Source organism: Varanus komodoensis, unplaced genomic scaffold (genome assembly GCF_004798865.1).
Source record: "Varanus komodoensis strain SLA01 unplaced genomic scaffold, ASM479886v1 scaffold28, whole genome shotgun sequence".
Classification (NCBI taxonomy): Eukaryota; Metazoa; Chordata; class Lepidosauria; order Squamata; family Varanidae; genus Varanus; species Varanus komodoensis.
In genome coordinates, this window is record NW_025335727.1 from 2,090,953 (window position 1) to 2,110,501 (window position 19,549).

Sequence of the window (19,549 nt, forward strand, 5' to 3'; positions counted from 1 at the left end):
GGCTCTCCTGGGGCGAATGTTCACCACTTTTGCAGGACCATTCACCCCAGAATTTGGGGGGATATTTGGTAACTTGTAAGGTGATGAGGGCTGTTTTCCCTCTTGTTTTAATTGTGGGTGGGTGGGGAGCTTTGCCCTCTCACAAGAATACCCTCGGGAACATGGAAATGCCTTCGGGTGGCCACGTCAAAACCCTCTGCAGAGAATCCTCCCAATATGAAAGTGCAAGGATCCAGCAGCACTGGCAGAGGACGGTGCAAGTGGCAGTGAGCGGCAGGGGGCTCGGCTCTTAGGAAGTGCTGCTGTAGCCTGTAGCTTGACGGGAAAGTACTGAACCATCTCGACTGATTTCTTCTGTTCCTTAAGCCTACCTAACTCTTCAGCATCTGCCTTCATTTTCTTGGATTAAGTCCCTTCGTTCTCAGCAACCTTCCAGAAGCTCCTCCGAGTATTTTCAGATAGTTATTTCACCCGCCCATTGTTGCTCTTTTCAGCTGAGCATTATTAAAATTATGCAGTTGGTCACTGCCAACACTTTGATATTAAAAACAATTTGTTTCCTTGCATAGCCTTGTAAATCGTTGGAGGGAATATTTATGTATAAATGCCACATGACGCTAAGTTGTGGGAAGCCAGTAAAAGTCTTTCCAGGAAAATCACATTATGATTTTAAATATGTAGGGCAATTTTATGCTCCATTTATTACCAGTGTCACTCATAGAAAAGTTCACACTACAGACAAACCCTAAACTGCTTTGCAAAATACACAAGGAGAATGCCAGAAGTTCTAAAAGTTATGGTGATGGTCCAGTCCCGTGTTGCATTCCCTTCCATATGAGCTGCTTCAGAGATGAAATTTTCCTTTTTTTCTTTTAGCCCAGCATCATTTCCTGGCACTCCATGTATGGAGATGAAAAGATAGATAATCCATTCCCCTTTACAAATTTAAGGTATATTTTTAAAATATATGAAGTGCATTTGAACTATGCAGTTTGAATGGATCAGTTGGTTAGAGCGAGTCTCTTCTAGCCCAGCCATGTGCATGGTTAGGAAAAAGCCTTCCAGCAACCAGCATCCCCCAACCAGTCACATTGGCTGGGGAATGCTGGGAACTGTAGGACTTTTTTCTGTCTAATCTGCCTAGGATTGTACTCCTAAATAGACTAATAAGGTCCCTTAAATTCACCTTTCCTCCAACTTGCAGATGTGTTGGATTGCAAGTCCCATCATTCCCAGGTGATGTGATTCCCATAGATCTGTACAGAGAATGGAGTGGCAGTTCAACATCTCCAGTAGAACGAGGCTTGGGGAGGCTGCCCTAATTAATTAGACAAAAAATGCACTCTCTCTTCTTCCATGCCTGAAGGGATGCCTCTTTTCAGATCATGCCTGCCTGCAATGATCATCATTAAAAATATTGTCCTTGCTTCAGAAATATTGTTTATTCAACCCACACTCATAAGATGCATCTAGTTTTGAAACATTAACTGGACCGCAATCCTGCTGAAAACTGATCTTGTTAGCACGAGATGGTAGGTTTGCTCCTGCCTCAGGCACAATTCGGATTGTGTCAGAACGGGACTCAAACACACTATTAAGTGTTTCTGAAGGCTTTTTTGCCTGTGGTACTTATTGTGCAACTTCACTAGCTTCTGAAGTTCTCTATGTTATTAAGATGTTTCCTTTTAAGAGTACTTATTAGAATGTCCAATCTCACGGTAGATATTATAGATCAACTGCTGCAGTTCAAAGACATTCAGATACTTTTACTGGGTTCAGACACTAAAATAACTCGTTGAACTGTTGAAAGAATTGAAAGAATTATCCTGTTGTATGAACCCAGCCAAGAACACAAACCATGGTGAACAAGTCACAGTTCACAACCCCTACAGCAAGCCATGGGTTCTTTTTATGGGTTTGTGGTTAAACTAGGCATGGCTTGCTAGCAGAGCTGGGTTCTGACACATGATAGCCTAGCTTTCAAGGACAAGCCATGGTTCAAGCAACAACCAACATTCCACCCATACTCAACCTTTGAGTGTAGGTTATGTATTGTCTGATTCCAGTACTGTTTGGATAGGCAGCAGCTGGATCCATGATGAGGAGAGAAGAAATGGTAATGCCTGCTATAAGCACCCACCAAACAAATGTTTAAGGCAAATTATCTGCGAAAGATTAAGGTGGGCAACTATTAACCAGTCACTGGAAGATGGGACTGTCCCTAGTAATTGGAACAACTGGAAGTTGTGCTCCTTGCTTATTCCATAAAGCCCGCACGACCTGGCAGAATTCATAGGAGGTGGAGGGAGAGTGCAATTGCTGAGTGGCAGCTGGAAACTAGGAATCAAGACACCAACACCAGGAATACGACAGTGAATACAGTGCATTAGTTCACAGGAAAGGCACCAGACAGATCCACAAGTCTTTATAGTCCTTTCAGGTCTAGGGTGGCCATTTACACATGACCGCAAAAGAGGACCGAGATCTGAATAACAGTTGTACAGGCTAATTTATAGAGACACAATTTTAGTTGTATTTAATTATATTTACTGTTATTTCAGTAAAGACACAATCCTTCCTGCTCTAGTTGGGAAGGCTGTGATCAGGTGACCTCTGTACTTGCAGCTCTGTCTGCTCTTCCTCTGTAAGGTTCTTTTTCTTTAAATCAGGCATGAACTTGACAAGCCCTGATGTGGAGAACACAGTGATCCACTGGTAGCTCTTCAAATAGAGGACTGTCCTCTTTAAAGCAGGGTACATGGCCACTCTCCTCCTGGCCAGGGAGAGCTGAGGAATGGCATGTGTGGGTGGAAAGGAGGGACAGGTGCAATCTGCTACCCTACAGATGAGCTGGACTTCAAGTCCCATAGTTCCCAGGGAGAAGGATATGGGCTGTGCTTGCTGGAAGCCTTAACCCTCCTGACCTAGGTAATGCTTTGACTTGTGAATGGCCCATTCCAGAGGGGAGCAGGTAACCAGTCGCCCTTTGGTCTGGCTTCCATCGCTTCTGATGGTGCTACGATGCGTTCTGCTGCAACGAGTGCGCATTTATCTCCTCTTTCTCTCTCTCAACAGGATGAGCTGAGGCTCGCTGTGAAGCAGGGGGCCACGCTGCTGACTTGCATCCGGGAGCCGGTCACACGAAGTGCCACCAGCAAACTGAGCCCTGATGAGCTTGAAAATGTGGCGACTGTAGAAAGGTCAAGGCTGATTTTGCTGGCTAGAGAAGTGTGAACTTCAGTCTCAGTCTGGTTCATTATTTACATTGTGCATATTGTTGTTAGGTGGCATCAAGTTGTCTCTGATTTACGGTGACCCTATGCAAGAAGGCCCTCCAAAATCTCCTGCCCTTGGCTGCCCTCTCAGCTCTTGTAAACCCAGGACTGTGGCTTCCTTTATGGAGTCCACCCATCTCATATTTGGTCTTCCTTTTCTTCTTCTGCCTGCAACTTTCACTAGCAAGATGGTCTTCTCCAGGGAGTCTCACCTTCTCATGATGCGTCCAAAGTGCGACAGCTCCAGTTTCATCATTTTTGCTTCCAGGAAAAGTTCTGGCATGATTTGATCTAGGACCAGCTTTCTTGCCTTTCTCTCAGTCCAGGATATTTACAAAGCTCTCCTCCAGCACCTTGTTTGAAACACATCAATTTTCTTCCTGTTAGCTTCTTCACTATCCAGCTTTCTCACCCATACACAGTAACCAGCAGTAGAATAGTGTGGATAATCTTGGACTTGATCTCCACTGAAACATCCTTTCACGTGATGATTTTCCCCCTAGCTCCTTCATTGGTTCAATTATCAATTCAAATGGAGAACGCATTTAATAAATTAGAAGAAGACTGAAACTCAGAAGCAGCATTGTTTTAAGAGAGCAAGCAAGCTAGCTGGCTTAACACGCATCTAAAATTCACCATCACCTTTGTTCATTCACAGAGGTATACAGAGCATCTGGCCCTCATTGTCTTCCATGCATGATCTTCCTATATTTCCTTACCAATGCTTTGGTCTTTTTCCTTAATTCAGAAAATCTTCAGGAGCAAAAGAAGGAACTGCACAATGCCCACTGATTGCTAGCACTTCAAGCCCTCCATCTGGAAAAATCTTCCACACCGCCTCCACATGTTTTGAAGATCAGTTAGCACCCCTTTTTCTCTCTTGGATTCTTCTACATAATGTCTACATGTGGAATCAAAAACACCAGGGCAGAAAGAACAAAGAGCCCCTCACAAAGGGCTTCTTTTTCCACATTTAGAAGCGGGAGAAAGAGTTATCCCGACTCAGGAAGCAGCTTAAAAGCTAGACAAGACAGTGTAGCTGGCAGCTTTCACCCACATGTTCATCATTTCCTTACACACCATGGGAGCAGGGCGGGAGGAGAGAGAATCTGTTATTAGCATGGAACCATTCATACAGGGAAGGAATACACCACTGCCTTCCCCACTTTGCCTCACTGTGCTCTCCTGGCCCGAGCAATTTTCTTCAGGCCTAGCCGACCTCTCTGATTTGATCATCTTTGCCTCATGCTGTACGTGTATTTATGGGCCCGTTTACACGAGTGTTTTACCCCACTAGTGTAATGTCTGGCTTATTCACATGATATAATCCTGTTGCTGTTCAATGCTATTTCTCTCTCAGTATCATGTTTAAAAGGAAACTATACTTTCCTTTTAAAAATTTTGATGGAAATCTTGAGCAGGAAATCAGCAATCATTATTTCTGAGGCAGTTTCTCACTTCACCCCTATACAGCTGTGGAACTGTGAATACCACACGATTTATTTTTAAACATTCAATTCTGGGCAGAATAAGTCTGGCAACTGAAATAGTAGCATAACCTTTCAAGTCTCCCACAGTTGCACTATATTGTGTATATTACTGTGGCTTACGGCATTACTCACAGTAACTCATGTGGATTTTCCTGCAGGAACAACGGTGAGCATTGGGGTTTGACACTTGATCACATTATAACTTCTGAAGCCAGAAGGACAACCATAACACAAGAGAAGCAAGCGCTCCATAAAGCCAGAGTTGCAAATATTGCAACAGTGGTGCCCACACATGTCTGCCTGACATGTGGCAGAACACTCCGTGCCCGTATTGGCCTTATCAGCCACCTGCGGACACACTGTGGACAACTCACAACCCGTTAGATGTCAAGGTCCTCATCGAAAATGATCGACGGACATCATCACATTATAACAGCTATCTGGAAAGTCATCTGTGAGGGATGGTTTAACTTGGAGTCCTGCACTGAGCAGGGGTTGGACCCAGTGGCCTTCTTGACCCCATCCAAGTCTACTCGTCTATGATTCTATAAACACAGGAGCTATTCTGCCTTATTCACTCATGTGTGCCCACAGAGCAGCATTGCTTTTGGGTAAAAAAATAGATGAAAGGGGCTCTTCTGTAATTCCTCTTGCTGGTCTTTTAAATTTCCGTGCTTGGGAGGCTGCCTTTCACATTTTTATCTCCTAGGAATGTTTTGCAAAATGTACAAAACAGGAATGGCCAAAAAGTGTTCTGGGTGTGACTGCGTGGGTGCCTGACACATCACCACTGGGCGTCAGGGTTAATCTGTGTGCTCCAAGCCCCCTCTTTCGATGCACGCAGAGGGTCACATGTCCATGGCATGCTTGATTCCTGTATTGTGCAACTTTCTCTGCCCATTCGTGGGAGACCTTTCAGAATTCTTGGCACAGCTTTTCAGCAGAGGAGAGCTGCCTTCATACGACAATTGGCATGTGTTCCCAGGTTCTCTGAATGGAGATAGGAGGAAGAGGAAGCCTTTGACTGTTGCTTGCTCTTCCCCACTGACATTTTTGGTGGGAGAAGCTCATGTATGTGGCCAGGTAGTACAGTGCCTTGCTTAGTCTCTGTCCCTTTGAGGACTGTCCCTCTTCCTCAGTGGCAGAGATCAGTCCACTGGTTTGCTTTTGTGCTCTGAAATCAGGACAAGTCTATGCCTCTTTGGGTCAAATGCCATGCTCTGATTGCCTCAACAGGTTGCTAGCTCAGTTGGATGAAACGGAGAGAGCCTTTGACCAGTTCTGGTCCAAGCACCAGCTAAAATTAGAACAATGTTTGCAGCTCCGACACTTTGAGCAGGATTTCAGAGAGGTATCTTCATTTGTTTGTTCCTTACAATTTCTAACGCTTTGATTTTGAGTCCCAATGAAGTCTTCGTTGTTGACTGTAACTTCCATATATCTGTTGAGTGCAGTATGTCTTATTTAGAGAAAAAGAAATACAGAAGTAGGGAAGACAGAAATGGAATCCTAGGGTAACCAACTAGCTGTCAGCCAGTGAATCTCAAAGAACTTTGTTGCCGGTGGTGAAGAACACGGTGGTGCTTCCTCCAATTCCATGTAGAAAAAGGGCCGACTGGAGTGGCAATCGTATTTATTCAGCACTGGCTAGGGAACAGTGTTCCCCCACTTCACTTGAAAGGGTGGGCGGGCAGGCAGGCAGGCTAGCTTTGAGGAAGCCGGGCAGGCCGTGTGGCATACCGTGTTCTGCATTGTGCCGCCAGCAGAGCCAGCTTCACCGATTTGCCTAACAACAGGTGTGGTCCTCGTCCCAACAGAATCCCAGAAACGGGAAGCAACAAAATCGCAGAAATTGCTCAGTGCCAAATCTCTTAATCTCCAGAGTTCAGAGCAAAACCTCTTGTACAGGAGATTCAGCACTGGATGTTTCAGTGGAACTGCAGGTTATTTCAAATGCGATCAGACAAGCAGCACTGCTGTGGTATTTGTTTTATTCTATGCGTTTTATCATAAGCCATCCTGAGATACTAGTGGCAGATGGCGTAGAAAAGCTTTTAATAAATAAATAAAAATAAATAAGCAGGATTGCAATTCTCCATGGGCCTTTCTCCATTCTAAGTACTGGGAAATTTCATCCTTCAAAGCTGCTGTAACTTTCTTGGAAGATAAGATGGGGCAGTTCAGATTCAAGACCAACAGCCCAAGAAATCTAGGCATAGATGTAATTTTGAAATGCTTGGGAGAAGATTAAGCAACTTTAATAGAATAGAGCCAGTTATGCGTCCTTTAATACTGGGGGTTTTAGATAGACAGCTACCAAACAGAATCAGAACAGTTTCAGTGTACACTTGTCCTGATTTTGAACCAGACAATGTTTGAAAGAGCTCTTAAAACCTATCCTGTTCGCTGATGGACAGTTACCAAGAAGAGAAGAGGGGCAGAAGAATTTCCTTTGACTGTCTCTAAATAGCTTTGCTTATTAACTGGTAACAATCACAACATTTTAGGCCAGTCACTAATTTTTCCTATCTATTTATGCATGCTTTTCTTATAGGTAAAACTGGCACTGGACAATTTGATGGAAATACAGGCGGGTTTCACAGATATCGGAGACAGTGTCACCCGTGTGAAACACATTCTGAAGGAACGAAAGCAACTGGAAGAGAGAGGACAGGTTTGACTTTTATGGTGTTATAATGCTCTGATGATATAATGAAATGGTATTCTGAGCATGATTAATAATGTTCGTTGTTAGTTATTTATTGCAAGTGAGACCCTTGACAAAACATCGTAGTGTGAAGTGCTGCTACAAAATCCCAGCCATGTTATTCCTTCCCTGCCCTGTCCCTGCCATTTCCGTTTTGCTCAGTATCAGTTACCATTTCAGAGGCCATCAGCGTGAGTATGGTGTAGTAGTTACAGATGCTAGGATGGGACTCAGGAGGTCTGGGTTCTAGTCCCCACTCAGCCATGAAGCTCAGTGAATGACATTTGGGCAGCCACAGACTCCACCTATCCTACCTCACAGGGTTGTTGTTACTGTGAGAATAAAACTGAGAAGAGGAGGAGAATTATGGAAGCTGCCTTAAGCTGCTTGACAGGAAAAAATGGTATAGAAATATAATAAAATTATTTCATGGCCACTGACTGTTTTCAGTATCCCTCACTTTCTCCCCTGAAAAATGAAGTCTTTTGGATTCCCTGGAATCTGCTTTTCTGCTGTGCATGGGTTTGTCCACAGAAGCATTTATGCATCTTCCTGGAGAAAGGAAATAGCAGGAAAGGCCTTTGTGTCATGTTGCAGAGTTCCACAAGCAACGATAAGCCCTTGTTCCCAGGGAGCGTAGGTTTCATATTGTGAGAGAAGCAACAGAGGGGGCGGGGGCAAGGGGAAAGTGGCATGGATACCAAGAGGCGGTTGTGATCACAATTAGTTATACTTGGATTTCATTACAATGGGGGCAAACATTAAAGTATTTTGCTAAAAGTTCCTTGAAAAAAGTGGGGTTTGGGGTGACAGATTTGAAAGAAGTGATCCTACCCTATATATGTTTAGGAGGGAGTTCTAGTCATCAGCAGTGAATCATTTAGAGAGGAAAGGTGGCCTGTGACTGAGTGCAGTAAAGGAGACAGAGGGCTTTTCTACACGAGGTATCATTTATTTATTAGATTGATACCCTGCCTTTTTTTAAAGAACTCAAAAGTGGCTTACGTCATTCTCCTGCTGCTCGCAGTCTTATCCCCGCAACAGCAACCTTGGAGGTAGGTTGGGCTGAAAGTCTGTGACTGGCCCAAAGTCACCCAGTCAGCCCCATGGCTGAGCAGGGACTTGAACCCAGGTTGGTTGAGTCCCAGCCCCACGCTCTTCACCATGACACTGTATAGGCTCGTATGCGTTTAATATGAATTTGTGAATCATTGCTTTGGGACTCTTTGGACGATGCCACAATCCTCCAGTTTTGTTCCTGCTTTTCAGAGCACTTTTCCATATTTATTTATGATTTAGAACAGGGAAATTTATTAAAGTACGACAGGGACAAAATTACATTTGTTCTCCTGGTGTATATGCATTATGGTACAGCTACACCTAGAGGTTGTATAGTGGAAAAACGAGAAAGGAATTGCTCTTTGTGTATCCTTCTGATTGCAGTGCTGCAATGAAACAGAAAGTAAATACATTGATTAAGCAGCATTATTTGGAAAAGTTCATAGACAGGCAGTGACTGGAGATAAGGAGAGAAAGAGAAAATACTGCAGCCCATGGAGAGTACTGGGAGTGAAAACATGGAGGTTTTAGATTCTGAGATGTGCAGATGGCAATTTCTGGCGGAATCCAGAAATTGATCAAAGGAGTGGTGAAAATGGGTTGCCAACCGCTCTGGCTAATCTTGCCAACTGTTTAGCAGGTCCTCCTTCTAGTTCCTTTAACTGCAGCTTAATCTGCAATCATTAGACATGCAGTGATGCTTCTCTCCATGCAGCTGCATAAAGCTTTTCTGTTAATTTCTGTTAAGGCTGATTTCTGTTAAGGCATCGTGCAAAAGTTGACCAAGTCAGCAGAAAGTCAAGCCTTTACACAATACACTCTAATACATGCAGTGCACAGATGTGAGGACTTCACAGACCCACCATTCTCCTTGTCAGCTGCAGGGGCCAACTTGGAATGGAAGATGCTGACGCACCCCATGGGTCTGAGTTGTGGATTTCAGAAATGCTGAAGTGTGTTTGCCAAGCAAGCCAGTAGTCTACATTCATAAGAAATGGGGATGTTGCTTACAAGAACCAGTATCTCCAGGTTTCCGTGTGGACAACAAAGGGATTGCTTTTGTTCTTGGTGCATTCAGATTATATGTATCCTAACCCTTTCAAATGTTTTTGCTTTTTACAGGAACCTTTGGAAAAAGCCCAGTCATTAGCTCTTCATGGAGACCAGCTAATCCAAAACAACCATTATGCAATTGACTCCATTAGACCAAAGTGTGTTGAACTCAGGCGGATCTGTGATGACTTTGCCAATGAGACCAAGAAAAAATACGATATTTTAGGGAAGTCCCTAGAATTGCACAAACAATTAGATAAGGTAAGATGCATGAAACTGGTAAATATAGGATACATTAGTATTTGATAGCATTTGGTTAAAATTAGTGCAATAATGGGTCATGAAAACCTTTTTCCCATTCAGTGACCATTGGTTAGAGGGCTGCGTCAAGCAGCGCCACTGTGGTAGGGTGGCTTGAGTTCTGGACTGTGGACCTGGGAGATCTGGGTTCTAGTGCCCACTTGGCCATGACGCTCACTGAGTGACTCTGGACCAGTCGCAGACTCTCAGCCCAACCTACCTCTCCCCTTGCCTGAAGTCCACCAAACTTTGGGTTTCTCTACCTGCTCCTATTTTTACCATTTTCAGCATCAGGTCAAGACAGCTCACTGTATGGCGGCTAAAATCTCTTAGGTCATCCAGGACCCTGAGAGAATTATTCTGGTATTTCCTCTTACTGAGTCTTTTTATTGTATTTTACTGTTATTTTAAAAGCTATTTTAAATCAATTTTAGCTCTTTTAACATCTTATTTGTATCATATTTTACTGTTTTGTTTTTATACCTTGTTGTAAACTACACAGAGAGCTTCAGGTACAGGGTGGTATTGAAATGAATAAATAATAATTTTAATAGTTCACTTTCCCACCCACCCCTTTCAAGGCTAGTCAGTGGTGTGAAGCTGGAATCTACCTCTTAGCTTCTCAAGCTGTGGACAAATGCCAGACACAAGAGGGAGCTGAAACTGCACTTTGTGACATAGAGAGATTCCTGGAAACTGCGAAGGATCATCAACTGTTGAATGCCAAGGAGTTCTACAATCAGTTTGATATGATTCTCACCCCAGAAATAAAGGTAAGAATGTCAGAGCCCTTTGGGATCAGATGGAAAACCTATATTGGGAGTGTCAAACTTAAGAGCCACAGGCAAAATCTGACCAAATCCAGTCACTAGGGTTTGCCAGATAGCCTTACCCTCTTTCCTGATCATTGATCAGTTGTCCTGGCTTTTGTGCAGGTTTTCTAAAAGACTTAGTTACCAGGCGTAAGAGCTTCAAGCTAAAATATGCTGATATTTTTCACCCTGCGTCTTCTGTCTTCGGCATTTTCCTTCTTTATGTTTAGCCCCGCCAACCAATGGAATGTAACCCCTGAGAGCATCTCGAGAATTGAATTCAGCCCTTAACATTTTGACAAAGGTTTGACACACTATATAGTCCAGTGTTGTGTTTCTCACAGGGCTGCCCAGATGCCTCAGGAGAGCCCGCATGCATGACTGTTGCTCCCCACATATTGCCTCTAATCCTGGAGGTTGCATTTAGCCATCCTGACTAGTAGCAATTGATGGCCAATATAAATTGGGATAAGATGTAGCTGTTACTAGCTGTTAGCACTTCTGGAGGAAAATGTTGCATTCTGGAATTATACCTAGCCTCCTGCCAATGCATACTTTGCATCTGACTTCCTCTTCCAGAGCAATGCCCAAAGAGTTCTACAAAAACTGGAGGATGTGCAGGAAATGTTTGAGAAAAGGCAAGTGAGTCTGAAGAAGCTGTCAGCAAAACAGACCCGACCAGTGCAACCTGTTGCTCCACATCCCGAGTCATCACCAAAACGAGCATCACCTAAAAGCATTCGGCCTGCCACACTAGGTAAGGAAATCAGGTATTCCAGAACAGACAAGCTAATAAATAGCCACCCTGAGATATTGTGAAGGGTGGGATATAAAAGCTTTAAATAAATAAATAAAGGTCAGGATATCCACATTTGAATTTTTCTTCTTTATAAGATTCCCCAATAAGGGAACATTAAGATCCAAAACGTGTTGGACTACATTTTTCTTCTTGGTATACCCCTATTTTATTCCTCTCTGAGGTTGCATTTCCATTGCACTTCTTTCCATGTTAGTTACAAGGAGATGAGGGTCTGGAGTTCTGAATCCCAGCTTTGATGTTGGAGCACCATTTCCAAACTCAGACTATATGCAATACTATATGGTCCCTTAGATGTTGCCTGGCACACCCTTAGCATACTATTTGAACTGATATCCCAAGAATATGGGCATGATTTGAGTTATAGGCAGCCTGCTTAGTTTGCACTTCCACTACATTTTCTGCATATGCTGAAGCAATCTTACAACTCCTTTAGTAGTCAACTAATTCTGCAATGAACTACTTAGGCCGTGCACACAGTGATCCAGCTCAGGGGAATGAATTAGCCCCAGAAAGCTGTCGCATCAGCTTCTTTTTGAGTGGAAACACAGCTGGAGTCTGCTCAATCAATCTTTGTAAGTAATAAAGTCCTAATGCTACTTATATCCCATGTCTAAATAGTTGGATCCATCATAGCATCCTGCATAGTTTGTAGTATGTGAAAAAGCCCCCACTTAATGGATAACATCTGGTATGAAGAGGAAAGTTGAAAAAGCTGTGGAGGGATTAGCTGACTCAGGAAATGTGGCAGATGTGAATTCTATCGCTGTCTCTTGAGGAAACTGCTATGCTTTTCAGCCCTGAACATTTATTTAAAAAAACAGATTTGAGGAAAAACCTTCCTTTTCCCTTCCCCTATCTGTTTCCCTATTACAGGGCAGTTGTAAAGTATGACAGAGACAAGATAGGGAACTAAACTATTGGTAAGAGTTTGTCTTGCCAAAGATGCTTATGCAGTACAGGGTTTTAGGTGGAGAGTTATGTCAAAAGCATTTTTAAAAAGAAAGAATACGTCCTATTTCTTAGCCATTAGTGTTTATACCATATATCTAAAAGAATGCCCTTTGTGCAATAATTTTATTATGATTTCCACTGTCTTAATTAGCATAAATCAATATTTGGGGACAAAAGAGTGTTAATGTTCCTTAATAATGGGAATGTTTTTATTTAAAAATGGCCAGCCAAGTAGTAAAAAGATTAATTGAGCCCTTGATACATGGCCAATGGGTTGAGATTGAACTGTTGAGTCAAAATACATATTTTATGAGTGTTGAAAGCACCTTGTTTGCATTATCTCTGTAAATGTTAAAACAGCTGCTTGCAAGGGGTCCACATTATTAAAAAGAAGAAAGAAGCTTACAGTTTTCCTGTTTCTCTTGGTGGCTTTCAATGCCATTGTTTATATCCTCCTGAACTGACATGTGGCTGGACCTTGAGGTTGCTGTTTGCAGCGGTTCCTGTCTTTTCTGTTGGACTTTGTCTAGAATGTGGTGTTGGGGGATTACTATTTCACTTCTGCCGTCATTGGCTTCACGGGTTTTTTCCTCTCCTTTATAATCTAATATTTCTTGATGTATTACATTTCTATACCACTCAATAGCTGTAGTGTGTTACACATAGGATTTGTCCTACCCTTGTATGATGTGTGTTCCAACTCCACATCCCCTTGCCCTTGAGAGGCACTTTTCTTAGCAATGTCCCTTTAATATAGGAGTGCTTTCAGTTTTTTGTGAATGCTGTTTTCTGTGTTGCTACTGGCAGAGCAAAAACAAATATGCCGTCGGGGTTGTAGCAACCCCTTAGGTGTTGCTAGGCACCCCATAGATGTGTGCAACACACTGATTTAATCTGGTTGCACATGGCTGAAAACCACAGCAGTTGGCTATTAAGTTGATATTGATACGAAACTCATGATTCATAGTCTTGCCTGAGCCTCTGAAGGAGAGGTGCATCACTTAACAACGGAAGGAGTTTCCACAAGACAGGCTTCCAGTACTGAATTATTTCTGTCTCTTTCTAAAAGGAAGGTCAGATTCATTTTGTGTTTTGTTTTGATTTTTATATCGATAAAAATTTGTGGAAAACCTATCAACATAACCATCACTCAAGTCTGCAGTCTGACATCAGATGCTGCAGAAGAAGAAATTGACAATTTTTATGCAAGGAGAGGCGATTGATAACACATCAGAACAAGGCATGCTGATAATCATAGGTGGTTATTAAGGTCCATGAATCAGCCCACATTAGTGTCTTGCATTCTTGGCTGCAGCTAGTACTAGCCTGGGGCATCCCTAAGAGACAACTCTGATTCATTTGTTATTTACCTAAAAAAATTGTGCAGCCCCCACCTCTGCAAGTATTGTGGCACCCCTGTCCATGTGATTTCCAGTGGATTCTTCTACAAGCAATGAAATTTAGTCTATAGCACAATTAGGTGTTTTTGCCACTATCATAATGACATATCATAATGGTAAATATTCTTATTCGCAACAAGAGGTTCTCTGTTGTCCATTTTTTCTTTGGGACTAATCAAATCTTTGAGGCAGACAAATTTACATTTTGTCAGAGGAAGAGGAGCAGGGAGAAAAGGCAAGGGAAAAGACTCGTGTTTCACACAACTGCAGTGTATAACTGTGTACAGGGACACAGGTGACTAAGAAAAGTACAATACATACTTTTGTACATATGTATGTACATATGTATGTACATACATACATACAGGGACACAGGTGACTAAGAAAAGTACAATACATAAAAACAAAGGTGCTCATGCAGTTTTGATGGCCCTTGAGGGTGGAAAACTGGTAATTAAAACCTCCTTCACATTACTATCTGTGAGGAAGGTTTTAATGAAAGGCAGCTTGGATATATTCTTCTACATGTCATGCTTTTAACAAACATTGTTGTATTGCTGTGAAATGATGTTTGTACCTTACAACTGAAAACACGAGGCTTTGAATTCTAAACTGATCCTAAGAGGAGACACTTTCTACCTGCTTCTCCTTAATTGGGAACTCCATGCATCCGAAGGTTGGCAAGGGGATGCAGAGTGAAGCAGGAAGCAAGATAGCCTGTTTGGTGAACATGAATGCTGTTTTGTTTGTAAATGGAAAGTCGGAATCCAAGCCAGATGCTATATGGCTGTGTTTTCACCTTTTTTCACCGCAAGGGTAACAACAACTCGTTCATCATTCTACTCTCACAGTAACCACATTATTTCATCCATACACAGTGCAGTTATGTCTGGTGTAGCTACTTGGCATTGGGCATTAGTTTCATCCTTCCTGCTTTTCATTAAGGAGAATGAGGCACTCATGTTTGTATTAAATGAGGCATTGGCGATGAGGTATTTACTTAATTTAACTTGTCAAATTTTCTGCCATAAGATGGGGTGATGGCCATTGGCTTAGATTGTTTCACTAGGAGATTGAACATATTCATGGAGAATCTCCAGATTCAGAGGCAGAATACCTCTAAATATTGCTGGTCTTAACCTATAAAGCCCCACATGGCTTGGGACTGCAATACCTATCAGAGTGCCTCTCTCAATCTACCCAGACACTACTCTCAGTTTCTGGGGCCTTTCTCTGGGTGCCAACCCCTCAAGAGACTCAGAGGGTGGCAGCTAGTGGGTGGGCCTTTACAGTGGTGCTCCCCCCCCCCGCCAATCTTGGAAAAACCTTTCTGCTGTAGCCCACCTGGTGCCAAATTTGCCATCTTCTTGGTGCCTCTTTGTAAAGTCCTTTAAAGACCTCCCTGGACATTCAGGGGCCTGATAAAATTAGCCAAGTGCCTCTTACTCTTGGCCAGGTTTTTAAATTGTCTTTTAATGCTCTTTTATTTGTTTATTAAAAGCTTTTGTATGCCATCCTTTATATAAATATCTCAGCTTACAGCACATTTTAAAACAATTTAAAACATCTAATAACACCATCCACAGATTAAACCAGTGATACCAATATAAAACAATAAACAAACATCAGATAAATCAAATTAAATCAAAATAGAACAAAGCAAAAGTGACTGGAAAAATCATTAACACTATTATCTTTTAAAATGCTGCTTAAATAAAAAGGTTTTGACCTGGTGCCGAAAATAATATAGTTATTTTAAATTAATTTTTGACTCTCACTCTTTTAAGCTATTGGATTTTATTGTTCCTGTACACCACTCAGATAGCTTCATCTATGGGCAGTATAGAAATGAAATGATGATGATGATGAAGCAATCAATATGGGAAACATGTTGTCTTTTCACACTTTTTGTGGATTTTCCTTGGGCTGCAGGAATAGGTGAACCAATTTGCTTTGCTTCACAAGGCTCATTTTATGCGTGAGCATTTTTAAAGAAAAGTTTAGGAACAGCTTAGAGTAAGGAACTGTCTGTTTCAACAGTGAGGTAGTAGTTTCAGCAGCTAAATGAAAAGATGCCCATAATAATTAATGCATAATAAATAAATCATGGGCCAAAAAAGCACCCACAAGGGCAGTCTCAGCTATAGAAAGGACCTGTGCAAAACCTAAATTTGGCACTCGGATGGTGAAAACAAAGTCAGTCCTGTCCATGCAACTGCTACATGGACACACTTTTCATAGCAGTGTCCCTTTAATAAAGGAGTGCTTCCAGTTTTGGTGTTGCAAACCAAATCAAAACAAAACACAAAATGAATCTGGCCTTCCTTTTAGAAAGAGACAGAAATAATTAAGTACTGGAAGCCTGTCTTGCGCAAACTCCTTCCATTGTTAAGTGATGCACCTCTCCTTCAGAGGCTCAGGCAAGACTATGAATCATGAGTTTCGTATCAATATTAACTTAATAGCCAACTGCTGTGGTTTTCAGCCATGTGCAACCAGATTAAATCAGTGTGTTGCACACATCTATAGGGTGCCTAGCAACACCCAAAGGGTTGCTACAACCCCGACAGCGTATTTGTTTTTGCTCTGCCAGTAGCAACACAGAAAACAGCATTCATGGCTGCTTTGGGGTAACTGGGGGAGAGAGGAGGCTTTGACCTCCTCTGTGCCCCATTAGTCATGACCCAGTTGCTCCCTTACTGTTGCCTAATGGCAACAGTAAAATAGTGATCCAGGTTGATTGCTGTCTTGATGGTGTGGCTTTTTTGGCAGTGGTAGCAGGAGTACTGTAGGAGAGTTATCTGCTGCCTGTGAGTTGTCCTCCCCTGGCCTAAAAGGACCCCCCCCCCGCTTATGTCGCCTATTTAAAGTAAAAACAACAATACAGAAGAACAAAGCTACATGTTTAATGTAACTATGGAGTCTGGCCTTCAGTTTTGTAGTGCTGGGTTTTAGAACCCCATATAGGTTTTGCTCCAGTTAACAAACCCAGAATTATAGAAAATAGTGAACTCTGCAGAATAAATTTAGCTCAAACAAAATATAAGGGAATCACACATTATTTATTTAGGGTGAAGACTTTATCTTAACACAGAATGTATTTTTGTTTTAAAGCAAAGCCCTAGCTTCTATAGACCAGGGTTTTGAACACTTTACCTAATCCCGTATATTTCCATATCACATCTATTTATATATATAACCATCCAATACTATAAAAATATTTACTTAAATCTGCACAGCCACTAAAATAACTGAGCTCTTTGCTCTTGGGTCCTTGGTTTGTAGTGTTGCTTTTTCTGATTTTTTTGTGGGCCTGTTTATTTCAGCTACCAACAGGAGATCGGTAGAAATTTCCAGTCCTCCAAAATCCATCTCTGATGCAGACTTGTCAAAAAAGAAAAGTGTAAAGAAGACCAAAGGTGGAATTAAGGTAGGAAGCTTGTGTTGTTTATGTAAATACAGTCCCCGTTGGAGAAAACCAACATCTTTGTACAATATTATGTTTCTAGATGAGGAGTGGGGAATATTGTTGGGACTGGGGGTCAGGTATTGCATGCCATTAGGAGATGAGGCCCTGACTGCCATTATCCCCTGATGCCATTGGGTCCAATGTGGAAATGCTGGGTGGAGTTCTTCCACCTGACACCTTAGTCATGAAGGCTGTCTGGTTCCATAGGGTCTAAGTAACATAGAGCTTTTCTCAGATAAATAGATTTTACAGCAAAGGCTTATACTGTGGTTGAGGGTTACTTGATCCCTGGCCCTACTTGCTTTATTTTAAATGACACCATTTATCTGTCAGTATCATTTGCTCATCACAGTAAAGAAAGAGGTCTTTGAATTGACTCATATATTGAAAAAGTCTAGTCAGCTTCAGTATTCTAGATGTCAGGGTTTCTGTCTACGCCTCCTCTTCTATGTTGACTACTGTGCCCCATTCTTTCCTCCATACTTTCTTGCATTCAACAAGACATTTCCTCCCTCCCTTCGAATTCCTTTAGCAAATCATCTAAGACTTTACTGAAACTTAAGAGAACCAGTGTTTCTTCTAACTTAGCCAATGAGAGTAGCCATTTCCAGTTAAAAGAATCAAGTGATGGAAAATACTAATGGAGGTCAGCAGAAAGCACAGGGCTCAATGAATCAATAGTCTGTCTTGGCCTAAAGGAGCTCTGAGTTCACAGATAGTATTTTCTACCAGAATTCTTGTGTATGAACATTTAGTGTACACAAAGCAAATATGTTAATACTGTATATGATCAGTGTACATCATGATCTGCTATTGATTATGCATAAGAACTGCTGTTGAGTAAGACTTCTACAGTATATGAAAAGTCCTTCCAAGTTGCAGACAGTTTTGGATGCAAAGTGCATTGACAAGCCACACCTCCCAACTTTTGACTGCTAGCCTTAGGCAGAGCACTGCACCACAGAAAAATGAACCTTTAGTCAGACACCTTTTTGTTGTGTTTCTCAAAATTATCGTCCAGATTGAAGTTATGCATGAAGCAAGTCAGGGAGGTTCCAGCAGAATCTTAGTGATGAGTGAAAGCGAAGAAAATCTTTCCACCAGAAGAAGGTAAGAATGAATTCACTTTCGACTAGTAGAAATCACCGGCTATTTAAATAAAAATTAGAAAAAGTATGCATCCTAACTCAAGTTGCACTAAATACAGTCATCTCTCCATCACAGCTTAAAAGAGTTTTCTGGGCACAGCAAGTGTCACAAATGGACAATTGACCATTTAGAAGTGTTGTTCAGCATTATCAGAGATCAGTCCAAACAAGAAGCAAGGCTTTGTGGTACTAAGAGCTGGAATAAGGAGTTCTTCTAGCAGCCCTCATACTTAGGTTTATAAGCTAGAGCTTCCAGAGCCCCTTCCTGGACTGAGCTGCAGCACATCTATGGCTTCTGAAAGAATTCCTCCTGATGAGGAGGGCCCTACAAAGAATCATTTAGTCACGAGGAGCCTTTGTTTCTAGACAAGCACTCCTTATGGAGGTTGTTCAGGTTTGCTTTTTGAGATGCCAATGCTGATTTCCCCTTGTTTGTGGGGATGGGTTGGCAGCTTTCCTCCCTGAGAGTTCAGGCTCCTCCTACTTTTAAGGCATGGGCTGCTTGATGCTGTTTCTCTCTGGGAGTTCTAACTCTTTTGAAGCGGATTTCTCCATGATGGGTGTGATAGATGTGGAAGGGCTCTGCTTCCAGGAGGTACCTTCACCTGATCTTCAAGAATATTCCTCTGGTGTAGAAGTTGATCGTTGTTAGAAATGATTTTACATTTGAACTTTTAAGAACACGAATTTAATTCTTTTGGATGGACAGGTATCTGGACTCAGTGATTTGTCAGCTTTAAACTTCTCAAGAAGGTCTAGAATTTAATCTTGTTAAGACTGTTTGCATTAGTTCCTGGGACTTTCTTCCTGAAAATCTCAGTTGTGGCAGTGGTATCTGCCCCAAAGATAAACAAAAATAACCCATTCCACTTCTTTGCTATCTCTTTAGCCTCCTCTAAATCTAGTATCAAATGTTTCAACTGCCCCCTTAGCCATTTTCCTGTTTGAGGTATTCCTAGGTGTATATCACTAACAACAGCAAGGCAAACAAGTCTTCAAACACCTTTTTGCATCCTTTGTTTTCCTTCAAAAGAAGTTCTAAGATCTGTATTTGTATAACAGGGC

The 19,549-nt window shown here is 42.0% G+C and overlaps 1 protein-coding gene across 1 annotated transcript in view; it reads left to right on the forward strand.

The window, feature by feature from the left end:
• Positions 1-16,643, forward strand: part of MCF2L2 (MCF.2 cell line derived transforming sequence-like 2) — a 37,210-nt gene extending 20,567 nt beyond the window's left edge. The window contains exons 6-11 of the mRNA XM_044434468.1: positions 3,076-3,200; positions 6,002-6,116; positions 7,320-7,439; positions 9,654-9,845; positions 10,466-10,657; positions 11,276-16,643. Of these exons, the coding sequence (XP_044290403.1) occupies positions 3,076-3,200; positions 6,002-6,116; positions 7,320-7,439; positions 9,654-9,845; positions 10,466-10,657; positions 11,276-11,515 (984 nt within the window). The 3' untranslated portion in view covers positions 11,516-16,643. The remainder of the gene's footprint in view (positions 1-3,075; positions 3,201-6,001; positions 6,117-7,319; positions 7,440-9,653; positions 9,846-10,465; positions 10,658-11,275) is intronic.
• The last annotated feature ends 2,906 nt before the right edge of the window (positions 16,644-19,549 follow it).